This window comes from Sus scrofa, chromosome 6, assembly GCF_054392235.1.
Source record: "Sus scrofa isolate SSC_HxYL_T2T_F1_AM1 chromosome 6, Sscrofa_HxYL_maternal_Yorkshire_Landrace_v2.0, whole genome shotgun sequence".
NCBI lineage: Eukaryota > Metazoa > Chordata > Mammalia > Artiodactyla > Suidae > Sus > Sus scrofa.
Window position 1 is genome coordinate 133,441,310 of NC_139388.1, and position 25,237 is coordinate 133,466,546.

Here is a 25,237-nt window from a genome sequence, read left to right on the forward strand (position 1 = left end):
TTAATTATCCTGCTTTTCTTCATGGTTTTAGCACATATAGATGTAATGTTAGACATCAAGTTATTTAGATTCACTTTTTAAAAAACTATACAATTAACATTGGTGTTGATTATTGATATACCATCGATCCTTGAATAACAGGGGTTTGAACTGAGCGGGTCCATTTATGTGCAGATTTTTTTCAGTAAGTACATACTGCAGTATTACACAGTTCAATCTGAGATTGGTTGAATCTACACATGTGGAATCATAGATACCAGGGCCAGCTATAAAGTTATAAACAGACTTTTGTCTATGCAGTGGCACCCCTATCCCTTGTGAGTCAAGGGTCAACTGTATTTGGATTCATTTGCAGCATCTCGCTTTGTTCTTTATCCCACTTTTCTGTGTTTCTTTTTTCTCCCTCCTTTCTTTTGTATTGAGATTTTTTTTTTCATTTCCCTTATTTTGCATTCTTCCCCTTCCATGGGCTTGGAAGTTATATACACTATTAAATTTTGACATCCATATTAAGGATAAAATTTATTAATATTTTCCCCTCCTACCTATTAACACAAAAACTTGGAATATTCCCACTGGGGTTCCTTTGGAATTCTGCAGTTTCACACAGAAATGACTCTTCACATTAAAGTGGTAGCTGCAGGAATTCTCTTGTGGTGCAATGGGTTAAGGATCCAGTGTTGTCCCTGCAGCGGCTCAGGTCACTGCTGTGGCACTGGTTCAATTCCTGGCCTAGGAACTTGCAAATGCTGCAGGCAGGCACTGCTAAAAAAAAAAAAAAAGAAAAGCCAGTAAAAGATACAACATAAAATTGGTAGCTACAGGTTCTGATGTCTGGTTTGATTAGTTCTTCCCTTTCGGCAACAGAGTAGCCTTGTCTCAGGAATAGCAGAGAGAACAAAAGTGTTCCTATTATGTGAAATACAGACCATTGGAGCTGGATAAAGCCTTCAAAATTATCTAATGTTTTTCAGACTTTTTGACTAATCTCAATAGTCAAAATTAATATTTTGCTTTATAACCAGTGCACACATAAATATAGACTATAAAACTGAAACAAAAGTTTCATGTAACAGTACTTCCTTTAGTCTATATAATATACTCTGAGCTATTCCATTCCAATTCTATTCTTTTATTTTAAAAAAATCAATTGTGGGAGTTCCCGTCGTGGCTCAGTGGTTTACGAATCCGACTAGGAACCATGAGCTTGCAGGTTTGATCCCTGGCCTTGCTCAGTGGGTTAAGGATCCGGCATTACCGTGAGCTGTGGTGTAGGTTGTACATGAGGCTTGGATCCTGCGTTGCTGTGGCTCTGGCGTAGGCTGGCGGCTACAGCTCTGATTAGACCCCTAGCCTGGGAACCTCCATATGCCATGGGAAGCGGCCCTAGAAAAGGCAAAAAGACAAAAATAAATTAATTAATTTAAAAAATCAATTGCACACCCACTAGGGTGTCCTAGCCCATTGTTTGAAAGACCCAGAACTTGCCTAAAGTCTCCAATTTAAAATTTAGGAAGCTGAACCCCAGACCAATGACACGGATCTCCCCAAGAAAGTGAAGAGTTAGGACCCAAATCTCTGATCTTTAATCTCCAGGTTTACTTCCTTTATTCACATATGTCAGCCAAAGCAAAATTAATACAGGACAGAGAAAAAAGGGAGCCACTGAAGATCTGTAGTTATGAATGGGAGAATGACCCCATATAACCTCTGCACATCTGCTTTTGGCAATGTTTTGACAGAGCATTGATGATAACCACTGCTTAGTGAACCGGCACTGTGGTAGGTAGGTACCACTGTCCGTTACCTCTGACCCTACAATTATCCCATACAGCTGGGATTGTTACCCTGGTTAAATATGGGATGAAGGCTCAGAGAAGCCATTTGCCTTGTTAGTAGCTCAGAAGGTGAGGAGCTGGGTATAGTCGTCTGACCCCAAAGCTCACAGAGTTTCATGGCCTCGCACTGCCTCTTTATCATTCTTTACTTGATTGCTTCTTATTACATCTCTCAGAAGGAAGATAAAGCACTAAGAGGAATACTGCCCAGGTCTGAAGCTAACCAGGAAGAGTCACTAGTTGGTGGTACAGTTCACAAACCTGCTCATTCATTCTGTCTCCCTCACTAGCATGTTTGCTCTCTGGGTGCACGGTCTTCGCCTCTTGCACTGTCCAGTACGGTTCTTGGCATGTCGTAAACTCACAAGGACTGTTGAATGGATAAATAAGGACCTTTAGAAATGATAAGGCCTTCAGGAGAAAAAAACCGCATCTCAGTATGAAGGCAGGTCCCATAGAGGCCAAGTGCACAGCCTATGGAGAAAGACTGTCCAGGTTCAAAAATTTGCTGGCCATTACAAGCTTTTTTCTTTCTTTCTTTCTTTTTTTTTTTTTTTTCTTTTTCTAGAGCCACTCCTGAGGCATATGGAGGTTCCCAGGCTAGGGGTCGAATCGGAGCTGTAGCCTCCAGCCTATGCCAGAGCCACAGCAACTCGGGATCCGAGCCGCGTCTGCAACCCACACCACAGCTCACAGCCATGCCTCATCGTTAACCCACTGAGCAAGTCCAGGGATCGAACCCGTAACCTCATGGTTCCTAGTCAGATTCACTTCTGCTGCACCATGACGGGAACTCCCACCCACAAGCTGTTTGCTTATAAGCAAGTTACTTACCTTCTCTTTTGCTTCAGTTTCCTAAGGGTGATAATGATGTCCACTTCATAGTGTGGTTCTACGAATTAATAAAGGAAATCATTCACATGTTAGCTGCAATGGTTATTTGATGTTATGATGACTAAGTAGGGAAATACTTAACCTGTGTCTCATATTTTAGGAAAAACATATCAGAAAGTTTACAGGTAAGGAGGTGTTCCCGATGTGGCCCTAAAAAAGCAAAAAAAAAAAAAAAAAGTAAGAAAGTTTACAGGTAAGCTAAGTACAATCAGATGGCCAGAGACTCACACCCTTCCTTCATGTGCAGCTGGTGCTACAATTGTGCTAAGTAAATAAATGTTCTAATAAAAGCATATCTCTATCTCATTATGAAAGAAATTTCTGTCAAAGAATATCTCAGTTTAGAGCAAATTATCAAGGAGATGGCCTCTGAATATGTCAAAAAGAATATAGCGCTTACCTAGCATCAATGTGGGTTTATGAAGAATACAATTTTCCAGCAGGTGACTTGGTTAAAAGACTAGGAAACTCCCGTAGATGATTGGGTCTTATTTTCAGGAAAGTATTTGGAAACCAATATTTTTTTTTCTTTTTATGGTTGCACCTGCAGAATATGGAAGTCCCCAGGCTAGGGGTTGAATCAGAGTTGCAGCTGCAGGCCTACACCTCAGCAACATGGGATCTGAGCCACATCAGCAACCCATGCGACAGCTTGTGGTGATGCTGGGATCCTTGACCCACTGAGCTAGGCCAAAGATCAAACCCACATCCTCACAGACACTATGTTGGATTTTTAACCCACTGAGCCACAGTGGGAACTCCTGGAAAGTCTGATTTAGAGAACAGCAGAGTGCAGGGTTATATATGTAAGACCTCCCCACTTAGACTGTGAAATTGGGTCTCAGTGTTCTCACCAGCAAAAAGGAGATAATGACTGCACATTCTCCTAGTGTGATGCAGAGAATGGAGATAAAGTCTGTGTCATGTTCACTAAGCAAGAGGCTAAGTGCAAGCCCCTAATTATGATACCTGGGTAAGCAAATAAGAAGGTGAAATGGAACATGGCTAATATCAAGGAGATTCTCAGCTATTTGCTCCTAACAAGCCTGGGTCTCAGATAGCTCGGGGAAGGCAGCAAGTTTGCTTTGCATTGTCACAACAAATCCCTAGGGTCCCTTGATGCCACCGACTAAAGACTGGAAGAGAAGAAGCCCAAATAATTAGCTTGAAGTCTGAGCACCATTGTTTCCTTTCTCTCCCTCAGGGGCCTTCATTGTGTGCTGGACCCCGGGCCTGGTGGTTCTGCTACTGGACGGCCTGAACTGCACGCAGTGCAACGTGCAGCACGTAAAAAGGTGGTTCCTGCTGCTGGCGCTGCTCAACTCCGCCATGAACCCCATCATCTACTCCTACAAGGATGAGGACATGTACAGCACCATGAAGAGGATGATCTTCTGTTTCTTGCAGGAGAGGAACCCGGAGGGGCAGCCCTCCCGCATCCCCTCCATGGTCCTCAGCCAGAGCGACACAGGCAGCCGGTACATGGAAGATAACGGCAACCGAGGCCCTGCCTGCAACAAAAGCAGTTCCTGAGCTATGGGTGCCCCTCCGCCAGCCGGACCTCCTCTGTGGGAAGAGTTATTCTGAATGGTCACCTGTCCCAGCAAAGCCCACATACAGTGTTATTTGAGGTTTGAATGAATCATTGGGAAATCTTTTTTTTATAATTTTATGGCCACACCTGCGGCACATGGAAGTTCCCGGGGCAGGTATTGAACCGGAGCCACAGCTGTGATCTGTGCTGCAGCTGTGGCAACACTGGAACCTTTAACCCACTGCACCTGCGCTGGGCTGGGGCTCCAATCCTCATCTTTGCAGCCACTGGAGCTGCTGCAGTTGGATTCTGAACCCACCATGCCACAGGGGGAACTCCAGGAAAATTTTTTTTTAACTGTTTTACATAGATTAAAATCATGGGCAGAAAATAGGAGATGCAGTGCATCTGGTGGAAATGTACAGGCAGCACTGTGCATCCCTGCTTGATGTCCTGTGACCCTCTCCAGGCACCGCCCACCAGTCTGTGCCATCTGGGCTCTGCCACCATCTTGTAGCCATTCTCTTTGTGTTTTCAAAGGTTGTTAAAGGGTTTAGGCCAAAATAAATTAAAATGTTACTTGAGCCACTTCATGTAGCTGCTTGGAGAGTCTATGTATTTCTTCGCATGCATTTGAAATTTTTTTTAAAAATGCTTCAGCAGTGATGTTTTATTCCTCAAACAAACCATGACTAGTAGCTCGGTGTTCAATAGGAATCTTGGAATTACAAATCAGTCAGGACTCCAGATTAATTAACTTGGTTTTTAACTGTAAGAACATTTTGAGGAAAAAAAGATTTACTTTAAGGTAATAACAAAACAGGTACACATTAAAAACTCCTCTTGAAGAAAAAAAAAAAAAAAAAGAAGCTTTGATGTAGTCCTTTCCGTGTGCAAATGTGTGTACACACACTGTATATTTACACACTTTGTATTTAAAAACATCAAGGGACAGTGATAGTGAAATAAATTCCTGGCCACTTAGACTTTCCAATCTAGGACTATGGCAGTAGAAATGATCTTTTGTGCTTTAAAACAGAAAGAGCTGATTCATTTGAAAACAAGCATTCAGCAGGGTAAAAGTACATTGACATGCGGGCTGAATCCCTTGCACATAGGATCAAATATGAGCTCAAATAAGTCTTTCTATTCAGTTCCCTCCGTACCACTGGTGACTTGTCAGATTTAGCATATAGAATAATCTTCACATACTTTACCCACAATTATTGAAGTGTTTTCAGTACTTGTGTTACTTAAGAACTGAATTTTGGTCTGAGTTCTATTTTAAAATTTTTCTCCTTCAGAGACATAGGTAGACAACATGAAAGGCAAGTCAGTAAGAAAAAAACAAAAAATGTTTTATATACATAGGCTCCTAGCCAGAGTTTTCTATGTAAAGCATTTAGAGTATATTCTGTTTTTAAAATAAGAATAATTTCAAGGCAGATATTATAGTATTTATGTAGTTTGCAAAAGAAGTTTACAATTTTTTTGCTATTGTAATGTAACATTTATGTGCAAAACTACTTGTAATAAAAGGATTTGAGAAGTCATGCTTTTAGATATAATGGCCTAAAATAGAGAGTATTATGATTTGAAGTCGTAAATATCATAAACTGTGTATTAAGTGGGTCTGTCAGAAGCTTATATCAAAGCTACCTATAAAAATAAAAAAGAGAATTTGTTTTCTCTTGTTGAGGTGCATTATTACTTTGTGTATTTTCTAAGTAAAAATATAATTTGTGGTAACAATAGCACACATTTCTATTGCAGAAGAAGAATCAGATTTGCCATGAACTACATACTCTCTGTGTTTTATGTACACATTTTGAATTTACAGCTGGCCAAAGGGTGGAGAATTGAAATTGAATTCCAGTCCCTGAATAGCTACTAAGGGATCTTTAAAGGTTTTATTTTGAGGAAAATACTATTTTTAGTACCCTGCAGCAGAGTGTCATATTCAGAATGGTGTCTGGAGGGGATCCAACTGCGGAAACTCGGGGTAGAAATATATAGCTTTTATATTTATGCACACACATATCTCAGCACTGGTGCAAGAGTACAAAAAGTCATGTATATTTGGAGATGACAAGTGCCAGCCATCACAGGGCTTACCAAGAACACAGCAAATCCATCTCTTAGTTGGGGGAAAAAAAAAAAAAAACAATTAAGAAAGAAAGTTCCTCCTCAAATCCCCAGGACCCCAACCTTATCTGCAAGTCATTGAGATGATGGTTCTAAAACTTTGACTAGACCTTTCCAGACCAGCCCTTGCCTCAAAGCATGGTTACTCCCCAGCCAAACCAAACAAAATTAAATTATCTTCTTAGAATTGTAGCGCTGTCCAAGGTGTTCTGCTAAATCTATAATGGTGAAAGAATTTAGTCCTTTGTGAAGACTGCCTACTTGGAAAGAAAGAACTTTTTGGAAATGAATTGAAATTTCATGGTGAAATTTTTTGTAAAATGAGTGGTAGACTTGAGGCTGTCATGTAAGTCTGAGAAGCTCTCAACACTGAAACTATGATGCTTCCATTTGCAAAATTCCAAATAAAAGCAAGACTAAGCCTGGAGTTCCCGGCATGGTTCAGTGGTTAATGAATCCGACTAGGAACCATGAGGTTGCAGGTTCGATCCCTGGCCTCACTCAGTGGGTTAAGGATCCGGCGTTGCTATGAGCTGTGGTGTAGGTCGCAGATGCGGCTCGGATCTGGTGTTGCTGTGGTTCTGGTGTAGGCCGGTGGCTACAGCTCCGATTGGACCCCTAGCCTAGGAATCTCCATATGACTCGGGAGAGGCCTCAGAAAAGGCAAAATACAAAAAAAAAAAAAAAAAGACTAAACCTCAGAATAAAGGTAAGCCTCAGCCAGAACTCCAGTTTCTTTCACAGTCAGCACTTCGATGCTTTTCATAAATGTTATCAAAATTTAGTAATTTTGAGGCTCCTGCTTGGCTGGCACTCTAAGCCCACGTTTGGACCACCCAGGATCAGGGCCTGGAAGAGATGGGCAACATTAGGCAGGGGAGGCAGGGGAGGTGTGGAGGTGCAATTCTGTTCATCTGCTGGTGCTGCCCCACATAGGCCACAGGGCATGCTATGACCCGTGTTTGTAGACTAATTTCATGATGTCGAAAGTGTTTCCTTCTTAGGTCATTGATCCTGTAATCATTCAGGGAGTGGGGTGGGGGGTGGCAATAAGAATGCTTGGGAAATTCCTGTTGTGGCTCAGCAGTAGCGAGATTGACTAGTATCTGTGAGGACTGGCCTCGCTCAGTCTCTGGATTAAGGAACCAATGTTGCCATGAGCTGTGTTGTAGGTCTCAGACGCAGCTCAAATCTGGTGTGGCTGTGGCTGTGGCTTAGTTAGGCTAGCAGCTGCAGCTCCAGTTTGCCACCTAGCCTGGGAACGTCCATGTGCCACAGGTGAGGCCCTAAAAAGAAAACAAAAACGCTTGGCCCTCTTTTAATTGATGTACTAGGCGTAATGAAGGCAAGCCCCTGTGAGTACACTGGTGAAGGTGCCTTTGCAACAAAGTCAAGCCCTGTTACAACCTGGACTGAAAATAACCAAAGCATTAATGCCACACGATGATACCCCTCAGTGTGTACCAAAAAGAATCGAGGAATTTCCGTCATGGCACAGTAGTTAACGAATCCAACTGGGAATCATGAGGTTGCGGGTTCGATCCCTGGCCTTGCTCAGTGGGTTAAGGATCCGGCATTGCCATGAGCTGTGGTGTAGGTTGCAGACGCTGCTTGGATCCCTCGTTGCTGTGGCTCTGGCATAGGCTGGTGGCTACAGCTCTGATTAGACCCCTAGCCTGGGAACCTCCATATGCCGCGGGTGTGGCCCTAGAAAAGGCAAAAAGACAAAAAAAAAAAAAAAAGAATCGAAAACACCCCAAACAGATCTGACTTCTGGGATGCTTACCAGAGAATTCTGTCCCCGTAGGGGACCACTAAATGTGAGATTAAATTGGAAACTCCCATGGCTCCCGCCAACTTTACACATTGACTTTCAGGCATAGGAGTTGGGGTTAGAATCACTTAAAGAATGAAAGAACTTTAAGGGAAGTTACATTTTGTGAGGGGTGCTCTCCTGAACACATCACATAATTTAAAATATTGGTAATGTAAGACTAGTTTTCACAGAGGAATAACACTAGGGTGGGAGATGCTGTTACTATAGGGTTTGGGGGTTTTGTTTTTCCCTACTGCTATTTTTTTATTATTTCTTTATTTTTGCTTTTTAGGGCTGCACCTACGTCTTACGGAAGTTTGCAGGCTAGGGATCAAATAAGAGCTGTGGCTGCTGGCCTACACAACAGCCACAGCAATGCCAGATCTGAGCCAAGTCTGCAACCTACACCACACCTTGTGGCAACACCAGATCCTTAACCCACTGAGCAAGGCCAGGGATTGAACCCTCATCCTCATGGACCCTCGTTGGGTTCATTAACCACTGAGCCACAATGGGAACTGCCCTAGTGCTATATTTTTACATCATTCTCTCCAATGCCTTTTAGAGTGTACTCTTTCCTAAATTAACAGGTGGTAAGCTATTAATGGCCATGGTTTACGGCACAGAGTATTTTATTACTTATAACTTCCAAGCTAAAGGTTTAGAGTGCAAACAATAGCACAATGGTCACTGAAATCACATATGGAAACTCCAATACACATGAGAAGATGGTGGGCCATGGCATGCAACATATACATATATATATGTGTGTGTGTATATATATATATACACACACACACACATATATATACATATATATATATAAAATGCAGCACCTCTGCATGTCAATCCATGAACATAGTTTGCAACTTACTGGGTCAGCCAATTTTGGAATTTACAATTCTTGCCAGATTTTTTTTTTTTTTAAGGCTACACTTGCAGCATATGGAAGTTCCCAGGCTAGGGGTCAAATCAGAGCTGCAGCTTCTGGCCTTCACCACAGCCACAGCAATGCCAGATCTGAGCCGCATCTGAAACCTACACCACAGCTTGTGGCGACCCCAGATCCTTAACCCACTGAGCTAGGTCAGGGATTGAACCTGCATCCTCATGGATACCAGTCAGGTTCTTAACCTGCTAAGCCACAACAGGAATTCCCTTTGCCAGCTTTTTAGAGTGTTGCAATTTTATACAGCAAACTTCTAAAAAAATTTTTCTATATTAGCAGCTTCGAGTTTACATAATTCAAATTTCCGTAAATGCAGCAGTATTGTATTTGTTACTGAGATTAGTGCTACACATTCTATGATAGTCATAAGGTTATACTGAAAAAGAAGAGGTGGTGGCTGTCACAAGTCCATGTTACATCTTTGTGCATTAATATGAAAAACCAGTATCCCTTCCTCAAGATTCTTTACTTGCATCCATTGGAAATCATCTAATATGTTAATTTTGTTAGAAATTTACTACTACTTGTCAGACAACTGTATTAACACTTATGTATGTTCACAGTATGATTGGCACACATGAATTGTTCAGTTCACCACTCGCACAAATGTAAAGACAACCATCCTAAAGAAAGCACTGGATTGAAATTCAGCATACCTAGGTTCTGAGTTCTGTTCTCTTCTAAACTATCTATGAAATTCTAGGTATGATTGCTGATCTCCTAGTTGATGGGCTTAAATGATCTGTAAGGACCTTGTCAGCTCCAAAGTTCTGTCATTCTCAACATCACCTGTCAGATGTCAATCATGGAAAGAATTCCAATCTTTGGATTCTTGAGATTTTACTCCTTGTATAGGGATTTCAAATAAAAGGAGCTCTGTTTTTATTTATTACAGTCATTCTCAGGCTTTAGTGTACAAAAGGATCACCTAGGGAGACGATTTAAAATCTATGAGATTGAGGCAGGTGTGAAATGTGTAACTGTAAACTCATCACCAATACAGAGCAGGAAGAATTTCTAGAATAAAATGGGACTGCTAATCAAAATGGAGAACCTAAGAGACTTGCGAATCTGCTTCTGTGTGCTCAAGGGAACCTAGATTCAAACTGTGTGAGCTCCATCGAGGCAAGTGGAAACTCACACATTTATTTTTACATTTAATTTAACCAACATCTTTGAACATTTTCTAGGGGCTAGGGAACAAACAAGCAAAAAGTTCCTGCCCTTAAAAGAGTTAACAGAATCATAAACACACATGGAAGTTACTGAAGCTAAAAGATATGAAAGGCAGCTGAAAATACAAAGGATGGACATTTGTGGGGGTAGCCACCCCCCAGGAATCACTTGGAACATTGTTTGATATTTGTGGGGTTTTGTTTTTTTTATGGCCACACCTGCAGCATATGGACATTCCCTGGCTAAGGGTCAAATCAGAGCTGCAGCAATATCAAATCCGAGCAACATCTGTGACCTATACCATACGTGGCAACGGCAGATCCTTAATCCACTGAGCGAGGCCAGGGATCAAACCTGCATCCTCATGAATATGAATCAGGTTCTTAATCCACTAAGCCACAACAGGAACTCTGGTGTCATATTTTTTTTAGATCTGGCCTCTGTAATGTAATTCTTGATAGAGAATTCTCCAAGACCTAGGGGAAGAAAAATATATGATGTAAAGGGGCTACTTTGGAAGTTAAAATCAGTTTACAATTTATGGGTTGGGGATCTGTACTGATAATTTAAACTAAACTTGTGTTTTTCTTAAGTGGACACCTGACCACAGGTTTATAGAATTTAAGAGATGGGATATTTCAGTCAGTCTTCAGTTAGAGAAACAGAAACCACTCTGGGACTTGAAGCAGGAAGGTATTTAAAATAGGGCAATTATGCTAATAAAATAATTCGGAAAGGCTAGAGGAGCAAAAGTGAGGGAAACCTGTTGTTAGCTCTCAGGTTTGCAGCCAACCTTCAGGGAATTGTTGCCCCACAGATCAGGAACGTCTGGAAGCTACTTCCTGAGTCAGGTGATTTGTGGAGGGGGAACTCCAAGGCCCCTGGGAAATCTCACATTAGCTGCTGGAGGAATAACATGCTTCTGCTTCCCTCCTGCCTTTCTTGTCTCTTGTCCTGGGCACTGGCAGCATTTAGACTCTGGGATATATCCTGGCTTTGCATTCTGGGAAATGTAATTTCCAGGCTTCCAACCTTTCAGATCCAGGGAAGAGTGAAAAAAGGATCAGCAATCCAGCTAACTGCCTGTAGACAATACAGCAGATGGAAAAAGAAAAAAGGAAAGGGAGAAGCCCTTCTTGGCTTCTGAGACTTTTGCCTTTCCGAGATATGCGAGATATGCGTCCTATTAGGGTTTTTTGACTGTGGGTAGAAGATAATATAACTAGTTCTAGAGTAAGGGATGAAAATTCTCTAAAAAATAAAGAGTTGGTACATGTAATTTATGGGTTCCACACTGTAGTATGTGGATCTTCTGAAGGCTGAATGGTAAATAAGACAAAAAAGAACCTAAGAGCATAGTTTACTTATTATGGGTCATCCAAGCCTGTGATATCAAAGTTGAGAGTGGAGTACAAGAAATAAAATGTGTGGTTACAGTTGATATACAGCCACAGCAAATATGGTACTACTAAATCTTTCCTCTAGACTTCCAGATAGTGAGAAGACAATCTTGAAAACATGGGTGAGCCAAGGCTGGTGTAAAATGCAGGAGCGCAAATTCATTGAAAAGTCAGATTTGAGTGTCCCTTGGCCTTAAAATATGCAACGGACAAGCTTTTCTAGAGTTGAAGAGTTTGGAGTTCCCGTTGTGGTGCAGCAGAAACGAATCTGACTGATATCCATAAGGATGCAGGTTCAATCCCTGGCCTCGCTCAGTGGGTTAAGGATCCGGCACTGCCGTGAGCTATGGTGTAGGTCGCAGACACAGTTCGGATCTGGCATTGCTGTGGCTGTGGCATAGGCCAGCAGCTATAGCTCAGATTCGACCCCCTAGCCTGGGAATGTCCATATGCCCTGGCGAATGTGGCCCTAAACTGTAAAAAAAAAAAAAGAGAGAGAGAGAGAGAGAGTTGAAGGGTTTAAATTTCGGAGTTTGTGGCTTGTTTGGGGGAAAATAACCCTAAAGTTTCTTCTGTTAATACAAATAAGGGCCTGATTTATGCATCCTTGTGAGGAAATTGTAATGCAAGGGTTATCTTGATTTTATAAATGAGGAAACTAAAGACCATGAGATGTAAGAGACTAAATCATGATCAAACAGCTATCTAAATTCTACTTTAGAGGTTCTGCTAAGAAAAAGTTAGAAAAAGTTTCCTACTTACTGTATATAACTTCAGATTTCAAAGAGCCAATGTTTCCTAATAATAGTTTAGCCATTTTAGGGATTGAGAATGTTCATGCCCTTTGAGCAATTCTACTTCCGAGAATATATGCTGAGGAAATGATACTAAATTAAGAAAAGGTTTATTATACACAGGTGACCTAAACAAGATGACTTGTAACAATGGAAACTTCTAAACAATGTAAATATTCAAGCATGTGATAGATGCAAGGGGTTGCAGTCAATCACATGGACTCTGGAATCAAATTGCCTACTTTCAAATAGCAGCTATTTCACTTACTGGCCCTGTGACTTGGGGCAATTCCTCTATGCGTTAATTTCTCACCTACAAAATGGAGATTGCAAATCTACCTCCCTCAGAAGATTGTCAAAACTCATTAAATTATATGTCAAGTATTTAGAACAGTGCCAGGCACTGTGTAAGTGTGTTTATTGTTATTGTTGGAATGCTATTTGGCAATTTTAAATTATGTGTATAGATAATCTAATAATGATGAGAAATGTATAATGTAGGATTTGCCAATGGATTGGACGTAATATCAAGAGAAGCATCTCAAGACAATTTCAGGTGTCTTGATCCAAATTACTACGGAAGTGGGATTTCTTTTTACTGAGATGGAGAAGGTGTTAGAAGCAGCAGATTTGGGGATGGGTGAGACTCAGGGATTCTTCTACTTTTTTTTTTTTTTTTTTGGCCACACCCCTGGTACACAGAAGTTCCTGGGCTAGGGATTGAACCTACACCACAGTGCTAAATCTTTAACCACTAGGCCACCAGGGAACTCCAGGGAATTCAGTTTTATTTATTACTTTTTATTTTTAATGACTTTTATTTTTTCCATTATAGTTGGTTTACAGTGTTCTGTCAATTTTCTACTGTAAAGCAGGTGACCCAGTCACACACACACACACACACACACATACATTCTTTTTCTCACATTATCTTCCATCATGCGCCATGACAAGTGATTAGATATATAATTCTCAGTGCTATGCAGCAGGATCTCATGCCTTATCCACTCCAAATGCAATAGTTTGCATCTATTAACCCCAGATTCCCAGGCCATCCGACTCACTCCTTCTTCCCCTTGGCAACCACAAGTCTGTTCTCCAAGTCCATGAGTTTCTTTTCTGTGGAAAAGTTTGTTTATGCTGATATAAAGTGATATCATATGGTATTTGTCTTTCTCTTTCTGACTTACTTCTCTTAGTATGAGAGTCTCTAGTTCCATCCATGTTGCTGTAAATGGCATTATTCTGTTCTTTTTTATGAGTGAGTAGTATTCCATTGTGTATATGTACCACATCTTCTTAACCCATTCATCTGTCGATGGACATTTAGGTTGTTTCCATGTGGGAATTCAGTTTTAATGTGACATTTGATGATGCAGAGACACATGTGCATGATGAGAAGGCCATTGGAAAAACAAATCTGCTGCTGCTGGGGCAGAGGTTGAGGCTGGAGATAATAATCTTGGAGTCACCAATATATGAATGGTATTTAAAGCCACGAGGCTGGGCTAAATCACACAGACTATAAGTGTAGCTGGAGATAGCAACAGATTTGAGAGCTGACCCCTGGGCATTGCATTGTTAGAGGTCAGAGAAATGAGTCAGTTGAGGAGATGTTGGAGGAGCAGCCAGCAGTGCAGGGAGAGAACCAAGTGAGTGTTAGTGGAGACCCAGGAGTCATCAGTTGTGTCAAATACTGCAACTTGGAGCTCCCATTGTGGTGCAGCAAAAATGAATCCAACTAGTAACCATGAGGTTGCAGCTTTGATCCCTGGCCTCACTCAGTGGGTTCAGGATCCTGTGTTGCCTTGAATTGTGGTGAAGGTCGCAGATGTGGCTTAGATCCTGCATTGCTGTGGAGTAGACTGGTGGCTACAAGTCCAATTTGATCCCTAGCCTGGGAACCTGCATGTGCTACCGTGCTGCCCTAAAAAAAAAAAAAAAAATGCTGCAACTTGAGGCTTGAGAATTGACTGTTGATTATGCCTTGGAGGTTTTTGGTGACCTTGACAAAGCTGTTTGAGTACGGGGTGGCGAAAGCCCCATTGGAGGGGATTTCAAGAGAGATTGGTAGGAGATGATAGGAGACAAGTGAGGACTAGTTATTTTTAAATTATTGTTTTTCTTCTCCAAAAATGTACCAGAGAAATGGGGCAGGAGCTAGAGAGGAATGTGAGGTCAAGGGGGATAGGGATTTATTTTAAGATGGGAATTATTACAGCGCATGAGTGCCGGTGGGAATGATCCAGGAGAGGGGGAATAAGTAATGACTCAGGAGAATCCTGGTGATAACTGCTGAAAGGAATGGGCTCCAGGACACAGGTGAAGGGTTTGGTCTTTGATGGCAATAGAGACATACCATTCACAGTAAGAGGGGGAAGGTAAAGTACGCACCACGGAGCTAGAAGACAGGTTGATGGTGGTGTGTTCATTTTTTTCCCTATCTTATCTGTGAGTGAGTGCTTCAGATCCTTTGCAGAGAATAAGGATAAGGCAAGAGAACAAGAGTAGTTGGAGGTTTGCGTCCAGAACAGGAGATGGGAAATCATTGTCCAAGGGAATGGGCCACTGAGTGGCCCCAGGGACTTAGTGGGGCTACCAGACCAAGACCCCAAGGCCCACTCAATGAGATTTAAGACCATTCAGAAAGTTCATGTGTTTCCCTTCAGCCTGTCTAGTTGCCTGGCTGCCATCCTGATGTAAACAGAGCAAATGTCTGGGCTCCATCCCAACCAATTCAATTAGAACCTCCAGGGCTTGGGCCCAGCCATGAGTATATCCAAAGTGACTGCCATGCGTAGCCAGAGTTGAATCATGGATGAAAGAAAGATTAAAGAAGATGAGGTTCACAGAAAAGCCTGAGATCCAGGACATCCTGCTGTGAAAAAATTCAGAGTCTGGCTAATAATCTAATTGTGGGGTGAAATTTTTAACTGAGAAAAGAAGCCGAAGAGGGGAAACTAACATCAATTGAGTATCTGTTACGGGTTAGGAGCTGTGTTGTGCACTATATGCTTAGTCCCCAAATAAGATAAGAATTGGATAAGAATCTTAGAGATAAGAATTTTAACCTCTCCTTCATACTAAATAAGCTGAGATTCTCATGGGCGAAGTGAGTTGCCCTCAGCTCCATTGCTAATAAGTAGTCAAGCCAGCCTTTAGATCCTGAACCGATTTATTCTAAATTTTTTTCTTAAGATTTTGTGGAAGGTGTGAGACTTGAGCTATACATTAAAAGAAGAGTAAGGTTTGGGGAGTTCCCGCTGTGGTGCAGTGGGTTAAGGATCCAGCGTTGTCTGTGCAGCTGCTGGGGTCACTGCTTGGCCCAGTGAAGTTTCTGGTGTTGCTGCAGCTGTGGTATAGGTCATAGACGTGGCTCAGATTCAATCCCTGGCCCAGGAACTTTTATATGCAATGGGTGCAGCAAAAAAAAAAAAAAAAAAAAAAAAAAGAGAGAGAGAGAAATGTTTTGGTTTTGGAGACACAAGAAGGCTTCCCAACTGAAGGGATACTGTGAGGAAAAAAAAAAAAGAAAAGGCATGAAGGCAAGAAAACATGATGAATACAAGGAAAATTCAAGGAGACGTGCACCTTCTGTAGCCAGATGGGCTGAAGTAAGTGAAGGAACAAATGATTCAACCAACCAACAGTTGAGGTAGGGGCTGCTCTCAGTGGCCAGACAGATGGGCGGCCTGCCAGCATACTTGGGGCCTCAAGAAGTTGCATTGCAGATCTGCTCAGCAAATGTTCCCTGCATTGTTTGTACAATTCATTATTTTTAAAAAATGTTAGCTGTTGGGTTCCATTGAGATAAAAGATGGCCTCTGAGTATAATCTCATTATCATCTGTCACCCTGGCTGGGGAGCTTTATGTGTCCACAGAATCTTAGAATCTATATTTCTCTAGCTTTAATCTCAGGGTCGATATCCCAACACAGCACTGCTCATAATAAATAGCTAGTAGTAAATGATAAAGTAGGCTACTGTGTTTTATTTTACTTGGCGTTCAAGCCAATCAATTTTGTAGCTGTCTGTTTGAGTACTGAAAAAAAAAATTCTGGAGCTAGCAAAGGATCATATGAAAAACTAGAACATGCTGACAAAAAGAATCTTTATCTCCCCCACTTCTCCAGAGGAAAGAGGCCCTAGGTAGACTGTTGATTATGCATACAATAAGGTGACTGCTCATGGAAATGGTCCTTTTGATTGGTTTGAGGAGTAACTCTATTTTATGCTCCTTTGGCCAGTAATATAGCATCTTACAGACACCTATGTGATGTACTCAAGTGATAACATTGGTTTTCTTGCCTTCTCAGAGAGATTTTTTACTTTGAGGATATGGAAAATCATTTCCTGAAGTGGTAGCAAGAGAAAAAAGAGAGAGAGATAGAGATGAAAGATAAAATAACATCTGTGCTCAACGGTAGTGTTGATTAGAACGTTGAATTTATCCTCTCTCTGCCTAGTTTTTTTTTTTTTTTTGAAATATATGTGGTTAAATAAGGTGGAAAGTATTTTGCCTGCCCTGGGGTATAAAACCTAAACTTTTGAGTTTTTCCATTATAGGAAAAAAACTATAAATGAGCAATCAAAAAGTATGTGATCAATTCAACATAAAAGAAAATATTTAAATATAATTGCTATGCTTATCTGAGTTTCAGTTTCTGACCAAGAAAATTTTTTCAGTTCAAGTTATTCATCAATGGGGTATGTACTCATCATTCATTCATTCACTGAGCACATTTTTACAGAGTATCTGCCATGAACCAGGCAGTGCTGGGTACTGAGAAAGACACCGAGGGAAATGAGATTGACCCTAAACTCAAAAAGAAATTACATTAGTGATTTAGGCTCTTCCAGTACATGTTCACGGGGCAAGAAAGAGGGCTAAAGTCATAGTTGCCTACACTGTCTAAAATGCATGGCCAGAGTTATATCCAAAAGTACCATATGGATTGCTTTTGTACAACTTACAGGCTATGGCATAAAATTCACAATTGTTTATGGAACCAATGAGCGTAAGGGCCTTTGCATGTGATGCGCACATTTTATGTAGATTATGGGAATGAGTTATAGGCATACTTTTTTATTTCTTATCTTTTTTTCCTTCTAGGGCCACACCCGTGGCATATGGAGGTTCCCAGGCTAGGGGTCCAATTGGTGCTGTAGCCACCAGCCTACACCACAGCCACAGCAATGCAGGATCTGAGCTGTGTCTGTGAACTAGACTACAGCTCACGGTAACGCTGGATCCTTAACCCACTGAGCAAGGCCAGGGATCGAACCTGCAACCTCATGGTTCCTAGTCGGATTCGTTTCCACTGCTCCATGACAGGAACTCCCAAGTTATAGGCATACTTTTAAAAAATTGTTATTGCTAGGAGTTGCCGTGAGCTGTGGTGTAGGTCATAGATGAGGATCAGATCTGCGTTGCTGAGGCTCTGGCGTAGGCCAGAAGCTACAGCTCCCATTCGACCCCTAGCCTGGGAACCTCCATATGCCATGGGAGCAGCTCAAGAAATGGCAAAAAAGACAAAAAGAAAAAAAATGTTATTGCTATACCAAGGTGTATGTTGATTTTTATTTCCCTTATTATTTTTTAATTATTAAAATCCATTTGTGTTCCCCTACAGAAGTCTCTGCAGAAAGTCAAAAGATGTTTAGCTAGAGAGGAAGGGTTAGGGGAAACTGGGAGGGTTACGGCAGATGTAACAATTGTATGAAAGACGTTTCCTGAATTAAATGCAGACTCTAGCATCATAGAGGAGCAACCCTTGGCTTCCAGGACACCACATCTCTCGGTTGCCCCTTCTCAGTCTCTTGCCGGTTTCACTCTTCTCCCTGGCTTCTCAGTGCTGATAGGCCCCACCCCCGGTCCAATTCGCTTTTCTATCCACCTCCACTATCTATCTAGTCACATGGCTCTAAACACCCTCTCTAGGCTGACAGCTCCCAAATGTATATCTCTAGCCAAGATCCCTCTGTCTCTCTGTTAAATTCTAAACTCACAGAGAGAATCCCCCCCTTGAATGTCTTGAATTTGTTCCCTCCCACTCCAAACCTGACCTACTCACAGCCTTCCCCGTCTCAATCGATGGTAACACAATTCTTCAGGTTCCTCGGATCAGCTACCTTAGTGTCTTCCTTCACTTCTCTTTTCTTCATACCCCACATCCAATAGGTCAACAAATGGCCTTAGCTCTTTGCAACATAAAAGCAGAATCTGAGCACTTTTCACCCTTCCAGTGCTCCCTCCTGGTCTGAGCTACCTTTGCCTCTTGTGGACCCTCTGATTGTTCTCTCTGCTTCTACCCTTCCTTTCCCACCCTCTATTCTCCCCACAGTAGCCAAAGTGATCCTTTTCAGATTCAAGTGGAATCAAGTCGTCCTTCTGCTCCTAGCCTCGCAATGGCCTCACATCTTACGAAAGAGATGCTAATGACGTTCCAGATTTAGGCCTGGTCACCTCTCTTCCTCTTTTCTTCTGCTCTCCCCCTCGCTCACACCATACCTCTTGCTTGTCCTTGAAGAACATATCAGGAATGCTCCTACCTCAAGGCCTTTGCGCTGTTGATTCCTCTGCCTGAAATGCTCTCTCTCCACATACCTGCATAGAGCTTGTTCCCTCACCTCCTTTAAGTCCTTACTCAAATGTCTTCTCCTTCATGAGACGTGCCCTGATCATCCTAGCTAACTTACAACCCACCCCAAGCCTGGCACTGCCCTTCCCCCTTCCTCTGCCCCCCCCTTTTTTTTAGTTGTACTTATCACCTTCAATAAGCTTATTTCCACTAGGACTTAAGCTTCATGAGGCAGAGATTGGTGCCTATTTTGTCCGGTGATCCATCCCAAGCACTTAGAATGGTGCCTAGCAGAAGGCAAGTACTCAATAAATGATTGGACATAAATAAAAATGAATGAATATATAATATGCAAGAGGGAACCTCCTTTTAGAGAATATCTCTGTCTCCTAAATTTGTGTTCAAATAGTCCCTAAGGAACAGCTGCTAGACACACAAATTCTAGTATTTCAATCACTCACACTTTCTGCATGCTTGTTATAAACTGGGCACTGTGGGAAGTTCTCTGCATGCACTTCTCTTTTAATCCTCACAATCCAATGAAGTAATGTGGAATGATGATAACTCCACTCTATACACAGGGAGGTATCCCAGCTCAGAAAAACTAAGGAATTTTTCCAAGCCACACAGCTTATACAAATAGAATAGTTTCTTAATCGCACTACAAATCTTCCTCCTTCAAGTAAAGACCTAGTGTCGGAATTGGTTGAGATTCATCTTTCAACAATTTGTCCAAAGTTCTAGGAGAATTCCTACCCAGTTGTTTAAAACTGGCAGAGGAAAGATCTTAAAAGTGTGACCATCTAGTCAGGCAAAACCATAAAAATAATGCCAGAATTCAATTGGATACTATTTTAATCACTAACCCTGAGAGTTGATGATCCTAACAGATAGAAAGAAGATGAAAAGAATTCCGGATTCTGAAGTTCAGATGTCTTCAGAACATATATTTATATATGTTGCATTAGCAAATGCAAAACCTAATCAAATGAAATGTACAGTCCAGGTGGGAAGAGAGTTGGTGCAGAATTCTCTGAGGAGTTCAAGAAATTCAGCAAAATAGAATATAAACTTAGGGCTGTGCACTATGAGACAACCTCATCTGATCAGCATTGATAGCAATGCCATAAACAGAGCTATATATAAATATGTCCCAGCAGTATGGCCATCACACCATAAGGTAGCCAGTTACCATGTCTGAGCATGACCGTGATTCACTGGAATGACAGCTCCCTTGTGGGTATAGGGGGTTGAATGGTGACCCCCAGAAAGATATGTCCATGCCCAAATCCCTGGAACCTGTGCCTATTACCTTATTTGGAAATTACCTGTACTCTTTGCAGATGTAGTAAAATAAGGATCTTGAAATGAGGTCATCCTGGCTGGATTACCTGAGAGGCATTTCAAAGGTAAATGTCCTTATAAGAGACAGAGAGGAGACAGACAGAGAGGACGACATGACGATGGAGGCAGAGACTGGAATGATGTGGCCTCAAGCCGAGGAAGCCAAGGATGCCTGGAACCACCAAAGCTGCAGGAGGTCGGCAAGGAGGCTCCTCTCAGTCTCTGGAGGGGGCAGGACTCTGCAGACACCTTGATTTCAGACCTCAAGCCCCCAGAACTAGGAGACAATACATTTCTATTGTTCCCAGCCCCTCAGTTTGTGGCAATTTGTTACAGCAGCCTTAAGGAAGCAGTGCAGTGCTTAAGCATTACTCAAGCACAGGCTGTTTTAGATTTAAGTATGAATGCATTTAAGGGAATCAATCTGTTGTATTAATCCTTTGTGCGAGGGAGAAGTATATATTTGGTATTTCATGTACCTATAATGTTCAACACAATTTGTCCTAATATTAAAATTAAGAGATTTTAAACTCCAATTTGTAATGTGTGAACAATTGCTTTCAATTTTTTACAGTCCCACTGAGTTTATATTCAGTATTGAAATATTTAAAAGAAGTTAAGATTAACCTTATTTATAAATATGAATTATGAGTGTTCTTTGTTATTTTAGTATTCAGTAAAAATTATGTTAGTTCAATCAAACCACTGACACATCATTTGAAAAAGAAATAGAATACATTGATTTATAAATTCAATTTAAAATGCTCGAAGGTGTTAACTTAGCTAAGCATAGAAATATGATCATATATTATTCAAAGGCCTTTGATATAGTTTGTAGAAATATGACAGGATATATATAATATACAAAGAACAATAAGATTTGGTGCAGATCTTAAAAGCGTTAGAGAAAATAGTTTGTTATATCTGTAATTTTACTAAGTTGAATATTAATTTTTAAAAGCAACATTAACCTCTGAGTAGTTTTTATTGCCTCAAAACCACTCGAGGGCACCAAAAAGCTCACATTTAATAGAAGCAACATAAAAGAAACTTTCTAACAATGCCATCCTTCAGGAATAGGGCCAGGGGAGGGGTCAGCGGAAGTGGATCAGTGCCTGGTCAGTGTGAAGGTGACCTGTGCTGCAGGGGGAGCAACAGAAGGCCATGAACTTTGCTGGTGGGTGCCTTTGTTCTGAGTCAAAGCGTTCCTAGGAACCTGATGTTCCTATCAGGTCCCAAAGCCTCTAGTGACTGAACAGATAACGTTGAGTTCCATCAAAGCCCAGCTCCGCTCATCCCTGCCTCCCCTCCCAAAGACGGCGCGGTGAGGGTGGCATTCAGGCAAGCATTTGATTTTCGGTTTCTTTATTAGATTAATTTCAGGAACCAACTCTGCCCACCCCCCAACAGAGAAAACCACAGAACGATCATTTTGAAGCAGTGGCTGTTTCTGGCTTTAGTAGTTTAATTCCCATTCACTGTTGGTTTCCCTGTGTGTGGCTACTAGTCCTAAAAGTTCTGTTTGCGTCCAAATTGGCCCATTGGTCAAATCTGGGTGAAAGAGTCCTGGGCAGATACTGTTATGACCTGGGACGTACAGTACTGGTCTTTACCATTATCATTACCTTTACCTTAGAAGAAACACGGCGAACAATTTAAAGCCTGTAACATGGAAATCACCAAAAAAAAAAAAAAAAAAAAAAAAAAAAAAAAAAAGATATTTATGAAGGAAAAACCTGAAAGAAAAGTTAATTAGGATCTTAAAATGTGTAATCAGTTTTAAGACTATCCTTATTTCTGGCCACCTCTCTATAGACTTTAAAGCTCTCAGCGTGCGCCAGGGGCTCCTAGCGGAGCAGTGGGAGGAGCCTGAGGCTGGTGCTACCAGGATGGTAGTTGCTGGGCAAAGCCTCCCGAGAGGTGTACCCCAGAGTTGCATGCTGGACTGCAAGGAGCTTAGCGCCCTCCCTCGGCCTTGGGTCCTGCTTGCCAGTTCCAGAAAAATAGGAACCATAACACTTGCTACTTCTCACTACCCCATGAAGAGAATGAGGACAGGAATTGACTTTGGTTGAATCAACAGGGTGTTCTGTGTTTATCTCCATGGAGATTATTCTGTAGGAAACCAAGGCCCCGAATACCAAGATTTTTATTCTATCTCCTTAGACATTGTTCCTGAAGTCGCTTTAAGGAAGTTGAGTGTCCAGCTGCAGCTGAGAGACAAGCAGGAGCATATAGGTGCCCCACGGAGCCTGCTGTGCTACCCTCTTCCATTTATTTGACAAACACTTGTTTGGCACCAGCTCTGCTGGGGATCCAGTGGTCTCTGACTTCAAAGAGCTTTCAGCATAGAGAAGAGAAAGAAAAGGAAACAGCTACTCACAATGCAGTGTTAGAAACACTCTGATAGATGTGGCAAGGCTCCTGGGTATGATCATGTTAGTTGTATGCTGCACAACTCTAGTTGTATGAATGCACAGCCACGTGTGGCAGGCTCCGTAGCTCTGGAGGCAGATGGGGGGCAGTTAATCTGGGCAGATGAAGAAGAGCAAAGGGTTGTAAATTTGGAAGTGGCGCCTGTGCTTGCAATCTCCTTCTCTCACACTTTCCCCTTGGAGTGTGGCCAGACCCATAACTTTATTTTAACGAATATATATAGCCAAAGTGATAGGGTGTTACTTCTGGATTTTCGTAAGACTATAACATCTTCTGCTAGGAGACCCTCTGCTTTGCTGGCTTTGAAGGAGCAGGCTGCCATGTTATGATCTTCCTTATGGAGAGGGCAACATGGCAAGGAACTGAGGGCAGCTGATGGCCAGAAAGAAACTGAGGCCCTCAGTCTGACAGCCCAAGGAACCGAATGCTGTCAACAAGTATAAAAGCTTTGAAGTGTATCCTTCCCCAGTCAAGCCTTCAAATGAGAACTCAGCTCTGGCTGATACCCAAACGGCAGCCTTGGGAGAGACCTTGAAGCTGAGGATCTAGCTATCAGGCCTGGATTCCTGATTCCACAGATATTGTGAGAAAATAAATATGTGTTGTTTTAAGATGCTAATTGGAGGGTAATATTGTTTTTCAGCAAAAGATAAGTAATGCAGGTGTTTAGGGACGGCATCTCAGGTCTCATGTACACTATGTTCCCATGGTACTTTGGAAAATCCTCAGAACAGTGTATTGCAAATGCTCATCTCCCCTTTTGAACCCATTGACTATGTCTTATTCACCTCTGAGTTTTCTCATCTGTAAAATGGATCATAATGGTGTCTATTACTATTATAACTAGATATTAGTAGAGCTTCAAATTAGATAATTTAAGCAACGTGCCTGACTTAGTAAGTTCTCATTAAATACTACCTCTATGTCTCCACATGTGTTATAAATGTTTACTGAATAGATGGCTAAATACAAGAGTTAATGGAGAAGTCCAGTCTATCAGGACCTCATGGCAAAAGGAAATGTGTCAGAAGTTTGACCATTATCTCTTAAGGTCTACCACAAGGAACCAAAGACGTATTCAACAGGGTGACTGCCAGGGTGGCTAAGGAACCCAGGCAGAAGAAGACTTAGTTAAGATAGCATCTATTAGAAGCTGCTTCTTCGGTTTTGCCCACTCTGGACACCAGGTTCGTGACTGAAATAGATGTGTGAGTTTCACCTTGAGGTTATTTTAATTCAGGCTTTATGAACCCATATTATGTATTGAGAACAATAAACGGCTTACATACTATACATAATATATAAGAGAATTAGCAGACTGTAGGCATGCAATTTTTTCAATTCCTCCTTTCCAAGGATCTGATAATAGCCTTTAAGCCTCCCTTTGTTCCTTCTTTCATTCATTGTGCATCCCATCCACAAACATTTACTGAGGCCAGTTCTATGCCAGTCAGTGGGTTAAGCACTGGGAATACAACAATGAGCAGAATAGAGCTGCTCAGGGTCCTAGGACTTATTGGTGGCACATCTGGTTGGAATCTCTATGTCCTGGCAGTCCCCACACTACCCCTTGCTGTTGTGCTATGCTGGAAGGTCCTACACTTGTTTGAGGATTCTCAGTATTCTTTGTAGTCCTTACCCATTGCTTATGCACTTGCTTCAAGATGAGACTTTAGATATTGAGTCTTCATGGATTACATTTTATGGAAGGCTTTCCTTCTTCCAGTAAGGTCCCTCCTGTGGGACTAGGCAAGTGATTTTGCAACTAATAGGCTCTTTAATCTGAATGTTCTTTGTGACCTCTTTTCTGGTGTTTTTCTCAGGAGCAGGGGAGATTGGAGGACCCCTTGATGGTTAGAAAATCTTAGGGCTTGGAACAAGAGCTTAAAGTGGATCCTGCATTGCATAACACCCAGACACTGTGAAAGCAAAATGGTGGGATCCCTACACAGATGACTCTAAAAGCCATTATTTAGTTGTGGGAGGGGGTGCAGTCATCAGCAACAGAAGCACAGAGAGAGCAGGAAGGAGAAACACCAGCCACAAGCATCCTGAGAGGGCCAGGGAGGGCCAGCACCAGATGCCCCAGCCCAGCTTACAGCTACTGCTGATTTTTTAGCCAAAGCTTCGGGTCTACCAAATAAAATTATGTATAATGACAGACTTTCATGAAAGTTTCATTTTCTTTTATTATTTTTTAATAGTTATTTCCCCAATACAGTTTTTTTTCTACTGTACAGCATGGTGACCCAGTTACACATACATGTACACATTCTATTTTCACACGTTATCATGCTCCATCGTAAGTGACAAGACATAGTTCCAAGTGC

General features: G+C 41.7%; 1 protein-coding gene across 4 annotated transcripts in view; it reads left to right on the top strand.

The window, feature by feature from the left end:
• Nucleotides 1-25,237, top strand: part of LPAR3 (lysophosphatidic acid receptor 3) — a 156,041-nt gene that overhangs the window by 71,607 nt on the left and 59,197 nt on the right. Inside the window, exon 3 of one of the 4 annotated variants that reach the window (XM_005656117.3) lies at nucleotides 3,937-5,973. The exons of 2 other annotated variants lie outside the window; for them this stretch is intronic. In XM_005656117.3, the coding sequence (XP_005656174.1) occupies nucleotides 3,937-4,265 (329 nt within the window). In that variant the 3' untranslated portion in view covers nucleotides 4,266-5,973. 4 annotated transcript variants of the gene reach the window in all.